Source organism: Zophobas morio, unplaced genomic scaffold, assembly GCF_036711695.1.
Source record: "Zophobas morio isolate AGI-343-1 ecotype UQ-CSIRO unplaced genomic scaffold, CSIRO_AGI_Zmor_V1 ptg000033l, whole genome shotgun sequence".
NCBI lineage: Eukaryota > Metazoa > Arthropoda > Insecta > Coleoptera > Tenebrionidae > Zophobas > Zophobas morio.
In genome coordinates, this window is record NW_026972138.1 from 156,428 (window position 1) to 175,083 (window position 18,656).

Below are 18,656 nucleotides of genomic sequence, written 5' to 3' on the forward strand. Positions count from 1 at the left end.
ATGTCGAGTTTTGACTTGATTGGAGCATTTTTAATCCCCAGTCTGCAAGGTTGTTTTGGGGGTAGTTTTCAACGATATCTCCGAACGGGTTGAAATTTTGTATAAACAATCTTCGTATTGAGAAATTAGGAAATATCGAGTTTTGACTTGATTGGAGCATTTTTAACCCCCAGTCTGCAAGGTTGTTTTGGGGGTGATTTTTAAGGGTTTCTCCGAGCGGCTTGAAATTTTGTATCAACAATCTTTGTATTGACAAATAAGCGACTGTCGAGTTTTGACTTGATTGAAGCATTTTTAATCCCCAGTCTGCAAGGTTGTTTTGGGGGTGATTTTTGAGGGTGTTTTCGAATAGGCTGAAATTTTGTATCGATAATCCTCGTATTGAAAAACTGGCGAATATCAAATTTTGACTTGATTGGAGTATTTTTAAGCCCCAGTCTGCAAGATTATTTTGGGGGTGATTTTTAAGGGTTTCTCCGAACGGCTTGAAATTTTGTGCCAACAATCTTCGTATTGAGAAATAAGCACATGTCGAGTTTTGACTTGATTGGAGTATTTTTAAGCCCCAGTCTGCAAGATTGTTTTGGGGGTGGTTTTTAAGGGTTTTTCCGAACGGGTTGAAATTTTGTACCAACAATCTTCGTATTGGGAAATAAGCAAATGTCGAGTTTCGATTTGATTGCAGCATTTTTAACCCCCAGTCTGCAAGATAAACTGTGGTCTGCAAATTAGACAGGCCCACTGATTTGTTTATTGTTGTTGCCCTCTAACCCCACGTCAGATCCGCAAGTCTACCGATTTTGATCCACGCATCACCTAATGATACCATACGCTAAATTATATATTAACGATCATAAATTATTGTGTGTATTTAAGTGAGTTTATATTTTAATGAAATTCGTCTTTCTTTTTTAGAAACAAAATGATCTAGAATTTTGTCATAAAATAAAGTTTGTTTCATTAAATTTCGTACAAAGTCTTTTAAATTCTTCAAAATTTAGTAATTCAAAAAACTGTAAACTTCCAATATCAATTTATAACAAAGAAGGTAACTTCACCATGGTACCTTCTTTGTTATAAATAATTCTTGGTTTCTTGGTGTTTTTCCATTGTGCCGAAAGGTCGTACTTTCGCGCTATTTGGACTATTTGGAGAACCAACCGGTGGACGGAAACAGCTACTTCGCGTATGTTCCCGTACAAAACCCCGCCGGACGCTGAATTACACCGAACTATACTAGTGTCACCACGTTCGCGGATTTTCCCGCGTTCCTCTCAATTGTGTGTAAACAGGTTACAATTCTTGGTTCATCATAAAATCTAGCTCTTTTTGTTAGAGGTTCAATTTTATTGGTATGGTCCCCAACAAAAATATGAAAGTGTTTTTCCACTTTTTGAAACCTCATTAGTAGGTATGTACATCTAACTACTAACTTGACTAATCTTTAAATGTCTGTCAACTTATTTTGTAAAATATTTAAAAACTAATTGTTTGGTCAAAAATTAATTTAAATGTATATACCTATATAAACAGAAATTAAAATCAAAATATTTTAATAAATTTCTTAAACCTATGGCTCCTCTGACAGAATTATCATCTCTGCCAAAACTATCACTATTAATAATATCAAATACTTCTTTTAATTTTTCATTTATTGATACCTCTGTTTGAACACTTCTAAATGTAAAATTTCATTTTGTCTGTACATTACTTTGAATTCTTTTCTTACATACTTGATCTAAAATTATACACCATTTCGTTGATTTTGAAAAAATATACGGACGTCTAAATAGAAAGTTTTTATTTGCATCGCTTAAAACTAATTTTAAATTATGCGCATAACCATGAAATGCTTAAGGGTCAATTATCTTTATTTTGGCTTGAAGCCCATTAAGTTCCCCAGCCCATTACTGCTGCCCCATTATCTAATATATATTTGTATGTATTGATGAGGCGGTTACTTGTTTAAAGTCCATATTAATGTTATTATTAAAGAAAAAACTTTTAAGAGTTTAAATAATTTATTAGTAGGCACGGCTACACGTGTTTCGGTACACTTGAAAAAAAAAGTTTTTTCTTTTATTTGTTCCTCACTTGTAAACATCAATTTACCAAGTCACTGTATTCAACATGAAAATGTCACTTAACTGGCTATAGCCTGTAAAAATTTTACTGGCTAGCCAGTCAAACTTTTACATCCCTGCTCGTGCTCATACAGCGTTGTATTTTAAACATTTTAAACTACTATAAGTTGAAATGACAGCCAAAATTGACTCAGGCAAATTTCCACTCACAATTGCTGCTTCCTCAGTAATATAGCTTGCGCCACACTCACTTCAATACATCGAAAACGATAAATCGAAAAATCTAAATGACAGAACTAGACAACACAATAACTGCTATGATAAGTGCCATGCTGACGTGCGTTTCCAAGGTAATACGTCTAAAGCTCACACGATATTTCTTCAAATATTGGAACTTCTAGACCTGGTTTATAGAAACCGAAGTTAAAGTTAATTCGCGATTAACTTTTAATTGAGGTTCGTTGCTAGGCGACGTGCAGGTTTTAACCAATCACGAGCTCCCATTCCACATTTTAATCCAGTGTTAAATTAATCGAGGATTAAATATTTAACTCGCGTTTCTATAAACCGGCCCCTAGAGTTTTTAATAGTTTATAGGAGTAATAGTTAGTTACAAGTGAGAAACAAATAAAATATTCAACAATATACGCAAAGTAACGGGTTTTTACTGGCTCCAGCAGGTTACTGGCTCGCCAGTCATATCCTTCTGTCCGCCATTAAAAACCCTTTTACCATGCTAGTAATGTTAAATACTACATATAATATTAAGATCTAATATAATCTTTGCCATTTCTATTGAAACACCACCTGTTGATTTTGCCTAAAATTTAGCAATTGCTAATAGTTTTCGGTTGATTGACAACGGCTTTTAGTTAGAAAATTGTCTGAATATGAACTTTGCCAAATTTACGATCAACAAGTGGTGTTTCAATAGAAATGGCAAAGACATTATGTAGGTATTTGTTGATTTTGTCATAACTAAACACTTTTTGTTGTTATGGAATAGATACAAACCTGCTTTTGTTTCTTTTCTGATTGCCGCTTTTTTTTTAAGTTTAACTTATGGTTTTTTCTAAAATAAAGAGAAGCGCTTTCATTATCACAACATTAAATTAAAAAAATGTTTTTTTTTTAAATAGCAATGAAATATCTCTTTTAACACTTTATTCTAAAATCAGCAATGCTGACATAAACTGAAGAAGTGTAACAATATAAAAAAAAAAAAACAGAAATTCTTATCCCACATTTGTGATGGTAAACAACAATGAACAAAACTTGTACTAAACTTACAGCAAATCAAAAACTATACAACAATAAAATAAACAACAAAGTTATGAGCCTAATCATTGTTCTGTTAAAGTTATCCATCAGCAGAAATATACAATCTGCTATGAATTGGGTGGTTGACTTCTCATATGATTATTGTGTCTTCGTAATACCTGCACCACTGTCTCTTTTAACATTTGAGGCTTACAGTATTCTTCTAACCAACTAAAAACGCCCGCAGATAACTCAGAAAAGTTACTTACTGAAACATTATTAAACGTGAGAAACAACTGCTCCATGATGGCTTGAAACTGAAACATTTAATTAATGAGAACATTGTATTTTCACTCAAATAAAAAAAATACCACGGAAAATTTAACTTCATCAGAAATTCTAGTCTCTGTGTGTCCTGGTTGAGTTTGCTGCGCTTTTACTATTTGTTCATAATTAGTTTGCATAATTCGAAGAGCTACAACCTCTTTTCTTAAAGCATTCCTTTCTTCTTCTTGTTTCTTCTTCTGCTGTTGTAAATATTGAATGTAGTCTATAGACTTTTGGAGTACAGTTGCTTTACTTAGCTTATAACCTTGTCAGAGAAAGGTAAATGGTGACTAGTTAAAAAAAAAAAGAAAAGGGAAGAAAAATACCAGAAACATCAGTTTGTTGACAAGTTGGGACTAATTCCTGCAACGTATCATAACCCTTCTTAATTGCGTCTCTCCGTTTTTGCTCTGCCTGAGTATGGGCTTCTCGACGTCGTTCTTTGTAACTCATTGGTGAAGGTTTACTTTCGATCTCATCTTCATCGTCTATGAACAATGGTTGAGTTAATTTTCCCTACAGAAAAATATTATACCTGAATTAAGCGATGAAGAATTGCCAATACCGATTGAACCAGTACTGTTGCATCTTGTAAACGGGTGATCCCGTGGCATTTTTATTCTTAAACGATAACCGTATAGGTGATATTTAAAAAGAGTAATTGCACATGCTTGGAGGTTAATCTGGTTGTGTGTGCATGGGTCTTGCCTCAATAAAAAATTGATTGGTGTACTTTTATCACTCGAAAGATAAGAGGAAAAATCAGCTGTTGCAGAATATAACACAGGCGTAAAACAACGAATTCGGAATTTTTAATCAAACTACGACCAAAACATATCAGATGGGGAGTAGCCATTATGCAATCACATCATCTTATACATGTACTACGTGTTGCCTAACTTAGAAAAAAAAAAACAAGTTTTATGAGTATGACTTATCCATTTGTTTATGGATCTATTTATTTAATACTCTTTCTCATTTTATTTTTTTTACCGAATTGGGTGAACTTTTACAAAACTTCTCGATTTCGCACAAACTGTTTGAGCAAAACTCTCCTTCAAAAGTTGTGCAAATGCCTCCTTGTGTCAGAAAAAAATCTTTAGTGTTCACCCTATAGTCCGGCACTTCGCACCCTATTAGTTCCGCCAAATGTAGGCAACCAACTACACACGCACTTTAATTTTGTCATTTTCTTGTAATGGAATAAATATTATTATTATTGATAGATTGTAAAGTAAAAATACTTAGCGTAATGTTTGTACCTACACCGTGTCAATAAATGATTCTGGTATCAATGGGTGCTTTTGGATGACACGGAAATGTGTCGTACTGTGGTAACGAGGCGACAAAATAATAAAATCTGTGATAAAATTAACAAAAGAATTTACAGTCACACTTGACACCTGAATCATTTATTCATTTATTAGCTATTGGAGACATTATTACCTCAAAGTAAATTAGGCACGTCACGTTGTACATTCCTGATGAGGTACGGAACTTGAGAACACTATACGAATGGATGTATGAATAAGTTAAAATTATCACACAAATAATTTATTAACTAAATAAAATACGGGTACATAGGTACATATATTAAATTTGAAAATAGACAATTTTTTTCTTTGTTTATTCAATTTATACTTTGTTAATTTAAATCTAGTAGTGTTTATTATCACACCTATTCCTAAATTTCTGAATAAAATAAAAGGACACTTTTTGTTAAATTAAGTTAGAAATCATAGAGATTATAGTGTATCAACAATGTTTAGTAAATTAAACTACCTAAAAACTAATGAAATTAGTAAACCTGTTAATACTTCATGCAAAATATTCTATGTAAAGCATAATATTGAATCTTGTAATATACATGTCAATTTACACTGTAAATAAAAGAAACTAACTAAACGTTAATGTTTACAAAAATTAGTCTAAGTAAATTAAAAATTAATCTTGTACTAGAAAAGTTGTAACTGTATGTTAACATACACAAAAACTGGCAGTGTCCAAACAAAACACGTTTGAAAATTTAATTTGGACCCTACAAATGAAATCCATTCAATATAATATACACCGTAGCGAATTTTATACAAAATACAAAAGGGGCAAGAGAGTTAGTCTATCACACATAATGCTCTAAACTGGCTAGCAAATATGGACACTTCCTGAGACACAATATACAACAGACATGGAGAGCATGTAATACTTTAAAGCTGAGTAATATTGTACTTCTACTGTTTTTTGGTGGGAGGTGATGATAAACAAAAACCTTGCTGTGCACGAAAAAGCTCGAAAAATTCACGACAAACAAATAACACTGTACCAGTCTTAAAAGGCGGTTTCCAAACGAACAAAAAAAAATAATAGTTTACACTTCACTACGAATGTTGAAATGAAGCTCTGCTTTCTCAAAACAAACATGCATCTCTCAAAACATTTCCGTATTTAAATTTTTGATCTCTTATTGGTGCGCCCCTTCACGATCCTGCGCGACTTTTTATTCGTGGTCGCCCTCGTCGGCGTATCCTTATCATCTAATTTCCTTTTAGTACTTTTAGTACTTGTGCTAGGTACGTACGATTCAGTTATAAGCGGAGATTCCGCCTCCGGTTCTTCAACTGGAATTTCTGAAGTCGATTCACCGCTAGTCTCAGGAATGGGAACGAATTCCGAAAGAGGTTCTAAGCCAAAACCTTCGGGATTGACCCCTTGATTAACCAATGCTTCCAGTTCTTCTGGATGAGGAAGAACGGCGTTGCCACAGCTGGTGCAAAACAATGGTGTTGCTGGCGATTTTGAACGCCAATATTGCAATTCTGTCTTGCACTTATTAAGCTCTTGTAACAATGTACTGAATTTACGCGAAATTTCCTCGTTCTTCTTTTCGTTTTCGTCCATTCGAGAAGCATATTCCAAAATCTGTTTCTGTTGTTCCGCTAACTGCTTCTGCTGCTCAGACATGAGTTTTTGCTGCTCAGCAGCTTTTTGTCTGCAAGATCTCACATCTTGTCGCAGAATTGTCAACTGACTGTTATACCTTTTCATTCCTTGTTTAATCTTCCTTATCCCTATAAAGAGCGACACATTAGCATCTGTCATAAAAAAAATTGCACAACCAATTCTGCATGTCTGCTAGAACGTTTTCTTAAATAAAGATTTTAGAAACTATGAAATGTGGGAAAAAACATCAAATTAGGCATTCTTCAAACGGAGCTCCTATTTTACACTTGGAAAGTAAACATCTAATATAGAAAATTCTCGTGTCACAGTATTTGTAACCGAACTCCTCTGAAACGCCTTGAAATTTTTTGTGTATATTCGGTAGGTCTGAGAATCGTCGTAAACTATTTTTTATACCCCTAAGTGATAAGGGTGGCCCATCCAAAAACATTTTTGTTTATTTTTTGGACAAAATTTTTTATTTTTATTTTTTTAAGATTTGGCATCAAAAAATACCCTAAATTTTCACCCTTCCACCACCAACCCACATTTCTTCATAACGATATTAGTATCTTTACTTTCATCCACAGATGCGCAATAGGATTGAAAGATGGCTGTTGAATATAATAATTGTCGTACGATAAATTTTTATGTATAATTTATAATTTAATTTAATTATAATTTATTTATTTATTTTAATTTAATTTTTATTTTAACTACCAAAATATTCACCAGAAATAAATTATATGGCAAAACAACATTTGCCGGGTCGGTTAGTAAATATATATTATTATCATACTATATGCAACACTGCATCTCTGGCATTTTGTTTTTTACAAAATTCTACGCATTCGATTTTTTTTTTTCTCTACAGATAAATTTTAAAAAAATCGATGTTCTGTGATCGTTATTGTTTTGGCAAAATTTCAAAAAAATCGGTAATTTTAATTTTCTTTTTTCTTTTTACACAAATTTCACGAGATTAAGAATATGGATAAGTGAAATTTCTTCAATTTTTTAGGCGGAATAAGCAGACAAGTTTTGGCGCCAAAGAACAGACGAAAATATCTTACCAGACTGAGAAACGTGGGGAAACATAAAATTAAGCATTCGACAATGTGATCTTATTGATACATGTACTTTCTTGGCTCGCAGTCGGAAGTGAAAAACGCGAAAATATACTGGTAGAGCTCTCTTCAAAATGTAACTTTTTTTCAAAACAAGATAATTAATTGCACACAAACGTTACACTTTCAATCATCTATTGCTCCAATCTACATCGCCAATATTTAATACAGTTTTTGTGGAACGTAAACCTTTTTGCACGATAAATTAATTTAAAAATTACAAACCATATTATACGAAAATAAAAGGCCCAAGATAAGGGAATGCAACAAGTATTAAATTTAACAATACAAGTGTTACAAAAATTACATACAGTTTTTTATTTGATGATAAATACATCTTTAAGAGTTTAGTATTTTGAAGAGAAACATTATTATAAGACAACGTGAACTGATTTTCCGTAAATACAGATAATACAAATAAAGACGCTAAAATTTACTATAAAACGGTACTCGAAATTATTTTTGATTTGTAAAACATTAGCACTTACATATCCACGAGTACGAATTAATTTCGCAATTTGACAAGGCAACCGTTTATCCATCTGATCTTTATGAAAGTATTCATGTGAAACTAAATGAATTTTTACAAATCTAATCAAGTGAATATATGTACTACCTTTACGTAATACGATGTTGGACTGCGGCGCCCCTTCCTGCGAAGCGTCAGCATTTGGAACATCATGTACTTGATTATCATTATCTTTCGTTTCTTCCATGTCTATAGAGTAAGAATCCAAACACAAATAGCTTTTTGAGCTCGTCGCTACAACATACGAAAACTGTACAGACAATTCAAAAAAATCATACATACTTACAAGGATAACTGCCAGCAAAATCAAGGAAATCTGTATTGAAATATGCAATTTCGGGCAGATCTGGTTCAATTTTTTCTTTAAAATATTCCATTGCCATTGTTGACAAGTCAAAAAGTTCGTCAGTGACCTTATAGGGACGTGCTAATTTTGGGGTAACTTTGATATAGTGTAAAATGTGTAAAACCTCATCCAGAATCTCGCCAGGAAAGAAACAACAATGTTTGCGTTCTATATGTTTACCAAGCGACATCTGTAAGAGAGTTAATCTCATGTGAAGCGTTTCTATGATGTCACTTTCGCATGCTAAGTGGTGGTTTCTTCTGGCGCTTTCTCGACGAGGCATTTTCTTTTTAATTTCGTGAAATCGATCAAGAAGTTGATGTTGCAGACGTTGAAACGTTGAATTTAAAATATGGCCGCAAATACGATCGATTCGGGTGCATACCTGCAAAGGACAATATCGTTATACGTAACCAGAAAATTAAGAAGACTTGCTATCGCAGCACATGTTGAAGCAAAATGGAAATGTTAAAGTACAGAAACTGCAGACTTTTGATATAAATCCTTTGAAGGCTAAGCAATGTTTTCAATATTTTTATCATGCATCATTTTATTACACCCAATTTGGTCCAATGTTCACAAAGAGTACTTCATCGTTTTAATATTAAGAACTGAACATCACAATACAAACAGATCAAAAATATGTTGATAGTTATGAAATTTTAATAAAAAAAATTTTATGCTTCATGAAAATGTTCAGTAATTTTTGTGTACAAACTAAATTTCACTACTACTTTACGCCGGTCAAAATAAAAGTGTAATTTGTTTTTACTGAAACCGTTCAGAAAGTCACATTCTCACGACTATTTTGAATCTTGAAAGATTTTACTGAAGACTTTTACAGTACTGTAATGATTTTAGGGTACTCCTTCCGATTTTAGTAGTACATGCAATTGAAAATACGCCAATATTGATGGTCTCACAAAGTAATTAATAAAGAAAACCTTCATAGGCTTTGTCATTTTTTTCCCGTGATCGTTTATTCCAATAATGGAGTAATGAATATTATTTCATTGAAACTGATAACTTCTTTGTCGCTTTAAAAATAATCTTTGGCCACTTTAGTCTTGCACACATAATTAATGATAATAATTTCTAATTACCAGATGTGAGATGATGTGCACCAAACAGGGCATTCCACATTACTTGTCAACATTATACACAATAAATGTATTTTCAGTTAAAAAATGCAGTATTTATGTTGATTATTGATTTTTTAACAAAAACATGCAGTTTATATTGAATAATCATGCAAAGCCTCGTAACTGATTTTACAACACACAAAAATATGTATACTTACAAATCTCAGTTGGCATATATTTTTGTATGTTAAATAACTGAAAATTTTTTCGATAACTTCCTGAGGTAGATCTAAAAAACGTGGCTTTGAAGGTACACTGTTGCTGGTGGCGATGGCTTTACTGCTGCACTGTCCTTGATTGGAATGTGCAGCAGCCGTACTATTTCGAGTGTATTTAGCAGGACCATTGTCAGTGCTTGTACTACAGTGTTCCGAACTCTCAGAAGTTCCACTATTACCAATAGACATCTGCCTCGTTGAAACCATTTCAATAGTCTCTCCAAGCAACCCAACAAATCACTCCTTCATCTAGAGACCCATCAAAAAGAATTTTTCTGCATAAGATAATCAAACCGAGAAAGTTTATAACAAATTAAAAGATGAAACCGAACATCAAACTTTGGAAAATGAGTGTTGATGTGCGATTATCGGGAATAGAATCGAACCAAATCGGAATTTTCAATGGATATGTCAATGGAATAATCAAAAATGGATGAACCTACCTGAAACAGCTTTTCCCTTTCATTTGCGAACGGATTATGTATACTCGCACATTTTAAGTTTGATTTTCGAAAGTGCGACGATTTTATTAGTAATCTGCAGAGTTTAGTTTTACGTTGGCGAAATGTTCCAGAGGACAAAGGCTTTGCAAACTTCTGGACTATTTCCAAACGTTAGATCTGGATCCAAAATCTGGAGATCGCAGCGACAAAACTCACTAAACCAACATCGCCAATCCACTAAACTAAAAGAACAAAAGTACCAAGGCACACGCGCGAATATAATTGACCTATCACAAAAATTCTCTTTCTAAACTCGGTGAAGTGGTATTCTTCATTCTTAACAAAATTGTTCACAACTTCCCTAATCTTTCTTGGATTAATATGTCGCGCACATAATCATTTATAAATTTGAAAAAGATTTTCTAAATAACTTTTACAAGCGACGTCGTCGACTTTCTTGAAGCGATGAACGAACACAAAGCACATAGTTTTCTATTACACTGAAATACTGATGATAGATAACGTTACTATGTCTTGTCAGCATCATAGAGAAAAAACAATTTCTCAGATAATCGAAGTCAATTTACATATTTTTTTTAAGATGAGCATAAACAACTGAAGCAATTTAACATACGCTTCTTTAAATTTTTTTAACTCGGTAAACTGGTAGTTTAGAAACGTACGTATGTGTCAATATCAAGTTAAACCGGAACAAAATAATAATATCTAACCTAAAAAAAATTGTTGAATAGACTTAGATCATAATAGATACCAACACGCCGTATACTTTCCTTACGAGAGCCTGTGATAACATCCTTGTGTCACAAATCTCTCTTGTATATAATGGGATTACAATGAAGCTATCCTTGCCTGATCACTATTTGAATTTGGCGCGCCTAAATTTTAGGAAGTATGTCGGAACTAACTTCGTGCGAAAGATGTTGACAGCTTGATTTTATAAATAATTCACAGTAGGTAACGAAAGGAATAGTAAATTATTGGACAGCGATAAATTGTGATCCATTATGATACTTAAAATAGGATCTGTGTTCTAAATTCTGAAATGGTTGTTCTTATAAGAACTTGAATGACAGGTTAGAACAAACATCTGTCAAAAAAGCGATGTGTACGCTGGCGCGGTAATGGAAGCGAAATAAACATATACAGAGGAAATGCATATAACAAAGATGAAGATGTAATGATCACACAAGGATAGCATTATGCTACTCCCCTTGACGTAGAAAACGACAACATATACCTTCATGTCTAGTCTTCTAGTCACAGCTTCCAGTTTGAGTATTGGTATCTATTTATTACATGATTAAAGAGAATAGATAGGTTGATACTGCTATACACTAACATGTATCCGTGTATCCCTGGTTAGCAACGCTAATTGCCGATAATACGAACATGCAAAAAGCCAGAATTTAAAGTTGGGGGTCATGACAGCCACATGACGTCACATAAAATACGCAATATCATAACACGTCTTCTTGTACGATGGTATTGCCTCATTTAGCTACATCCATGCTAAATCTGCTCCATAGACAAGGGAGTTGTTAGTTGTTGGTTGCGTTGATCAGTGTTGCCAACTCTGGGGATTTTCCCCGAAATTTAGAGGATTTTTTTGATTTCGGGAAAATCTAGGGGCAAAACTTCTTTAGGGGGTTTTGTAAACATCCAGGCCTGAACGCAATAAAATGTGCAGTCGTGTTGACTGATAACAGAGACTTTAAATATGTATATATGTACATATTTAAAGTCTCTGACTGATAATAATAATAGGTAGTGAGCCCTCTACATAAAATTATCGGAAACAAAAACTGACAAGTGACAGTTGATTTGACAGTTTACACACCGACAACTGCTGGACAAACACAAAAAACACTTCTAATGTAGCAAAAGACAAAGTAGTGTAAGTAATATTCATATTACTCATATACAATTTATATTGGCAAAATACTTTTTCTATTTTGTATTTAGGGAGTTTTTTGGCTAATTTAGGGGATTTTTTAGACGGGTTTAGGGGGAAAGTGATCAACAAGGTTGGTAACACTGGAGCGAACAGAACAAACGTTAATGCGTTCTTTTATTTCTTCACAGAAGAAACTGAGTTAAGGAGGGATATTCTATGGTTACATCAAATATCTTTGCCATTTCTATTGAAACACCACCTGTTGATTTTGCTTAAAATTTAGCAATTGATAACAGCTTTCGGTTGATTGACAACGGCTTTTAGTTACAAAATTGTCTGAATATGAACGTTGGCAAATTAACAAGTGGTGTTTCAATAGAAATGGCAAAGACTATCACTTACAGGCCAAAAATATAGGTTATGTGTAACGTTAAGAATTTTAAGGTGAGATACTTTTGACAATTATAAATTACGTTCTTTTATTTGTTCACGACTCTAAGATTCTATGCTCTATGCTCTAAGTTTAATCGATCAGCTTTGACATAAATGCTCGCTCTGATCTTAATCTATGTGGATGTAATTTTGGAACGTAAATAGCATTAGTCGTGCAAAATGTACGTAAAGTCAGTGTTGCCGATTTGTTGACTTCTTCGTCTCCAAATCTGAAGAATTTTACTGTTCCGTTGCGACGTACAACTTTCATAATAAAACAGAAACAGCTCTCAAATGTGGTGAAATGACCAACTAGTTTTGGAGATTTCGAGCTTTTTTAAATCACATTAATTTTCTTCTGTGAACCCAACTCACCAAATACCAGTATACATATATGTATACTGTGCCAGTATTATTCATTTCAGATCGCTATATAGAAATAACTAAATCTAGTCTCTTGATTTTTTGAGCTATGTAAATATGGACATCATTTTTCCAATTTATAATCGGCTTATAGAGGGTCAAGCCGCATGATTCATTCTTCATAAAATATCAGTAGTGTCACTCTATATGTATAAATCAATCTAATTCGTCTACAAACTCAAATTCTGAGTCATCTGAATCTGATTCCACCAAATTTATAACCACGGGTGGAATATTGTTCACAGGTGAGGTTCCCATTAACTTTTCCGAGTCGTCGTGAATTAGTTTTTCATGTTAACAATAATGGCTGTCAAAAAAGAATGCACAAATGCGAGTATTGACATTTTTTGTGGCACAAGGATTCATTTTCACAGCATTTGAAGATCAGGAACGTGATTGGAGGAGGAGAGGGGCTTGTAGAAACAATTTCGACAAAAAAATCGCACAATGGCTGATGTAAACAATTATCCTATTTTTCTCTCATCAGCTGTTGAAAAGTACCATCCTTTGTAAAATACTTCATCTCAGGGCATACCTACTTTCTCCAAAACACCGTTGGCAACACACTTAGACATCATTCTAGCATGCACATTTATTATACATATTTCACAAAAAGTTTAAATTTTGTTGCTCAGTGTAATGGTCCAGCAATACGCATATGATGGGGGAACGAGAAATCGGCGGCAGTTTTGCAACCTCTGACGCGCTAAAAAAGCAAGAAATTAGATGATGCCCACATACCTACATATTCTGCCACCTATCAGAAAGTTAAAAGACTTGGCCAACCAGTGACAAAATCAGGCTGTCCAATGTTTCGGCGGAAAAAATGTGAAGCCTAACATCACTATAATTGTCCCTATTTTTCATACGCTTTGATGTGCTCGTGAATAAAAACGCCCAGTTTTCATGAAAATGCATTTTATTAAATATGTGCTATGATTTAAAGTAAAATGGAAACAATGATCATGAATAATGTAATTCTATCAGTGAAATACACATGTGAACCGCCATGTTAGCACCTCGTGTACTGAAATAAGTACAGAGTGACAAACGAATCAGTACAAAGGGCGATCAGAAAGAAAGTTTTATAATAATGATGAGGTAACACTTGTCTTGTACTTAGGTTTCAAAAACTATCTAGTCATTATTATTCATTGGTTCCGGAAGAAAGCTAAGTGCTAGTTCAAACGTAAACGAAATCGTTAATACAAATAACAATTCAACAATACACAATGAAGCGAGAAATCATGGGCTTATCACAGAACATGTATGGCATGTTTTATTATTATCAATACCGAAGGGTGAAACTGCCATGAGGCAGGGACAGGAAGCAGAAGCGCAATACTGTACAGTCCGTTAAAGTAAGCCATTAAACAACCTTCTTTGACACTGTCTTACTAAATGACGAACGACAACTGTATCTATAAAGTTTTGCAACTTTCTTTAGCTATGACATTCGAAGCACTACTATTTACACAATTAGATTTGTTTAAGTTTTGTTTACATGTCCACGTCGAAATTATAAATCGTCGTGAGCTGTCCACTACGTCGCACCAATGATTTGATTTTGAAGTCGAAACTTGTTGAGAATATGGACAGCCGTCCAATGTCATAACTACTTAACTAATAATATATTACAAATCACTTGTTGCTGCTATTTTTGAATTTTCGATAATCCCCTACGAACGTTGCCCGTAAATTCAAACCGAGGAAGGAATCACCGAGAAAATGAAAACGTACAAACATACGAAAAATAACTGAATTACTTCAGTACAAGTGATAATTTTGCATTGTACAAACGCCTAGTAATTTCAATTGAATTCTTGACAAACTCTGCTCTCTTTTTGACCTTAACTTATCCGGAGAGATCATTAAATACAACACTAACTTAAATTAAAAAGAGGTTGAGAAGTCCCCCAATAGGAACAAGCTGTGGTCATTTATATCACAATTCTTTTTGTTTATTCAACCAGTGAGCTCTCACTGTCTATTCAAGTGCAAGACACTTGCCAAATATAGAAATATCAGATCAACATTGACCAGAGAAACTCACTGTGCTAAAAAACAAAACTTTAAAACTTAAATTACACAGGATTTTGATGATTTAACAAAATGTTAGTCATACTATACTACAACAGCACTCATAGAGTGTCTTATTGTGAACACATCGATAGCAGTCTGTGGCACTATCACGAGCTTCAGCTCTGTTTAACCCTTTTCCGAGGTGGACCTATGGGGGGTATTTGTTGCGTTGCTAACGCACGGAACGCTTCTGCAATCAAGTGGGGATGGGTCTGGATCATACTCTTCCACCCTGGTGTGTCCATCACATCTGTCGCATGCCTTAAAACAACAAATTAACCTTAAACTCCACTTTTCGCAATCACTTACGTATTGATAAAGTCTATTGCTTGTGCTTTCAGTTGATCTGCGCTATGCAGATCTGCCAATATTAGGATTTCGGCGGCATTATCTATTGATAAATTCGTACACAGCGCTTCTTCACACATCACTTTAAGTCTTTCTAACGCATACTGGAAATGAAAAAAAAAAAATAAAAATAAATAAAACTAGTCAGATAGACAACGAAGATGCGAACCTTATCCGCAGCCGCTAATAAATCGTCGGCCATTTTCTCTAAATTTGATGCTTTTCCTGTATATATAAATCTAAGCATTTCCCGTAATACTTCGTGGTCTACGTCCGTAATATCTACTCTATTGTGTTTTCTTTCTTCCATTTCATGTTCGAACATGGCTTGGAAAACAGGACTCCTCGCTGAAATGAATCCATAAATAAATAAAACACATAACTAACTGAATAGGGGAAACATATAATAATATTCATAATTAATTGGCCATATGAATTTTGGTAAATTTAGGTTGTTTTACCACCTTCACGATATTAAGGTATGCTTGACGAACTCTCTTGAAACAGAAACATAGTTTCTAGCAATGTGTTACAATTAAAAAAATAGATAAACACGGTGTAACGGCAGAAAATTATGCACATATAGCATATATATCATAAGGACTATTGAAAACATTCTTTAACGCAGTCCATAGAATACGTTTAATTTGACATTATTTTTAAACAAACGTCGTTACGTTTAAAAGTCAATCTGTCGTCTGTTGGCGTTTTATTTGGTACTGAACACGTTGCGAACTTTTAAACGACTTTAAGAATATCATGTTATTGTCAAAATGCTAAACTAAATGCTAATGTCAAAATTTTCCTAAATAAATTCCATTTAAAATGCAAAAAATAATAAAAATAATATGCTTTTATGCCTGTTATTTATTAATCCACACACATTTTTAACCTTATGTAATTTTATATTTTAATTTGGAAAGCACGAAACCGATGGCTCTGAAATTTTGCACACGCTTTAAGGTCTTCACGAACATGGTAAATCGCTAATCAGAATTCACCTATTCTTCCTTTCCAAAAAATTCATAACGTCACCTCAAAATTTTGTTAAATAAATCTCCCGTAAAATTTATAAAAATGTGATATGCTCTTTTAATTGTAGTCTAATAAATTATCAATTTTTTTTAGTCATGCAAGATGTTTAAAAAATGTGATTTTATCGATTAAGCCAAGAGCTGTTTACTTAATGTTTCTGGAATTCTATATACAGAGTACTGTTGTTATTAATATTACATTATACCTTGATGTCACCACAAAATCTGTTACGATAATCTTAGTCGAAAAATACAATATAGCGGATATACATAATAGTACTATTTTACCTGTTTATTTTAATTATCGTAAAAAAAAATTGTTAACATTTGCGAAATAAAACTTTATAATTTTACCAAGAGATTGGACTTGTCTAATGAATTATCCTCAACGGTCAGAGGAACTTTTCTCGAAATAACTTTAGACAATTTTTTATACTTATATCAAGGTGAAGTCCTTAAAAAGTTGAAATTCCAAACTTTAATCTTTAAAAATGGTGAAGCTATGAGCTCTTAAATATGACCGTATTTATACAATAAAATGTAAAAATTTTGAAAAACCATTAATTAAAACCATTACGTCTGTTATCAAGTCTTTTCTTTTTTTATTGGTGCGCTGCAGTTAAAAAAGTAAGGTTTGGTGCCTAATTCTTAAATAAAACATCCCCCGCATGTAAAAAAAAACAAACAGTAATACATAAAGTATGTACTTTTTTAGTTTTCGAACGTAAGCTAATTCACACTAGCACTTGTAAACCAAACCTTCGTTTAATCGTTCTGAATATCGAATATTAAAAACAGTTGAATTATAAATGTTATCTGACTAGTGCAAAAATGCAATTTAAAAAACAAGAGAGACGTAGAGATATTGAAAAAAAAAATTAAACTTTTGTGTAACAGGGGAATTCGATGTTATTTCTAATGGCAACGAAAACATAACATGGAAATTGTTTTGGAACACAGATAAAATTAGCCTCTATAATTAGTTAATGATATTTAAAAACAAGATTCAAGAATACTTATTTACAAAGATTGCCTTTTCAAGTGAATTAATATTAATACTTTTCATCATCATACACCCAACTAACGATTCGCATTCAAATAACTTTAATTCTTACCTGCTAATATCGCTTTATGTGCCTGGAACTCCCTACCGGCTACAGACAAAGTTACGTCGCTAAATTTTTGATTTTCGAATAATAAACCTAAGTCGTCCGATAACCTACATTCTGGCACTTTAAACTGAATCGTATTCGACTGGCCAGAAATATTTACACTATCAGCAACAACACTGACCTACAATCCCGAATCGTTTAGTGAATTTATTAATCACAATTAAAAATCCGAACTCACTTCACAAAATATCGTAAGTTTGTCATCCGGCAGAAGACCATTTGCTTCGTCCAACAGAAAATCCCTCCTGATGAACTTCTTGAAACCCCAGTCCTTGCCCTGGACGAACCTGTACGCCCGCTGACTCTCCATCGCCTTCGTTTCTTCCCTTTTTGCATTTAATATACTAAATTTAAATTTGGCTCTAACTTCACTCTTATTGCACGACACAAGAAGAAGGTACAGTGAAAGATAGTCTTTGCTTTCTTCGTCCAGGCCTTTGGGATTCACCCTCAGACACCTACAGAGAAGTGGGATTAATTTTAGTCAACTAGGGGATGAGGATGGTTTCATACCATTTTAGTTTGTCGTTGGCTCCTGCTGAGAACGTCGAAGACTTTAAAACTTCTCCCATTTCTTCACGACAGAAACTAAAATTATTTATTGTCCACATGTAGCTGAATTTGACGACTTTCACCTGCAATAAAAAAATTATAATGAATGAAAATTGCCGATGAATACGATGGATACCTTTGGCCTAGCAAATGTCGAATAAATCAACATGAATTTTTGAAAATTGTACATTTTTAAAAATGACACCGCCACGCTATTTGACAGTTACTGGCCGCGGCCTACTTGGATACTCTTGCGATAACAAATCGCCAAAATAAATACACACA

The 18,656-nt window shown here is 33.5% G+C and overlaps 3 protein-coding genes and 1 long non-coding RNA gene across 6 annotated transcripts in view; 1 reads left to right on the top strand and 3 right to left on the bottom strand.

Moving 5' to 3' along the window:
• Positions 1-1,730: 1,730 nt before the first annotated feature.
• Positions 1,731-4,547, bottom strand: LOC135139724 (max-like protein X). Its single transcript, XM_064070043.1, has 4 exons — positions 4,207-4,547; positions 3,998-4,159; positions 3,716-3,936; positions 1,731-3,661 (listed from the first exon to the last, which is right to left on the bottom strand). Exons 1-4 carry the CDS (start codon positions 4,283-4,285, stop codon positions 3,473-3,475), a joined length of 651 nt encoding a protein of 216 aa, XP_063926113.1. The 5' UTR covers positions 4,286-4,547; the 3' UTR covers positions 1,731-3,472.
• Positions 4,548-5,209: 662 nt separating this feature from the next.
• LOC135139723 (F-box only protein 28) lies at positions 5,210-10,773 on the bottom strand. 2 transcript variants are annotated; one of them, XM_064070042.1, is made up of 5 exons: positions 10,414-10,773; positions 9,911-10,245; positions 8,551-8,995; positions 8,352-8,498; positions 5,210-6,736 (listed from the first exon to the last, which is right to left on the bottom strand). In XM_064070042.1, exons 2-5 carry the CDS (start codon positions 10,175-10,177, stop codon positions 6,114-6,116), a joined length of 1,482 nt encoding a protein of 493 aa, XP_063926112.1. In that variant the 5' UTR covers positions 10,178-10,245; positions 10,414-10,773; the 3' UTR covers positions 5,210-6,113. The 2 variants fall into 2 exon arrangements, with proteins under 2 accessions (XP_063926112.1, XP_063926111.1); XM_064070041.1 differs by having other exon boundaries at positions 9,911-10,219; positions 10,414-10,768.
• A 1,794-nt stretch (positions 10,774-12,567) lies between these two features.
• On the top strand, positions 12,568-14,096 carry LOC135139820 (uncharacterized). The gene is made up of 2 exons (XR_010282202.1): positions 12,568-12,772; positions 13,819-14,096. It is a non-coding gene; the product is annotated as an uncharacterized LOC135139820 (long non-coding RNA).
• Positions 14,085-18,656, bottom strand: part of Rdx (roadkill) — a 35,092-nt gene continuing 30,520 nt past the window's right edge. Inside the window, exons 1-7 of one of the 2 annotated variants that reach the window (XM_064070169.1) lie at positions 18,508-18,597; positions 18,333-18,454; positions 17,998-18,277; positions 17,763-17,940; positions 15,783-15,961; positions 15,575-15,717; positions 14,085-15,526 (exon numbers count right to left, since the gene is read on the bottom strand). In XM_064070169.1, the coding sequence (XP_063926239.1) occupies positions 15,382-15,526; positions 15,575-15,717; positions 15,783-15,961; positions 17,763-17,940; positions 17,998-18,277; positions 18,333-18,454; positions 18,508-18,561 (1,101 nt within the window). In that variant the 5' untranslated portion in view covers positions 18,562-18,597 and the 3' untranslated portion in view covers positions 14,085-15,381. Of the gene's footprint in view, positions 15,527-15,574; positions 15,718-15,782; positions 15,962-17,762; positions 17,941-17,997; positions 18,278-18,332; positions 18,455-18,507; positions 18,598-18,656 lie in introns of those variants that run through there. The other variant, XM_064070168.1, reaches the window with a different exon arrangement.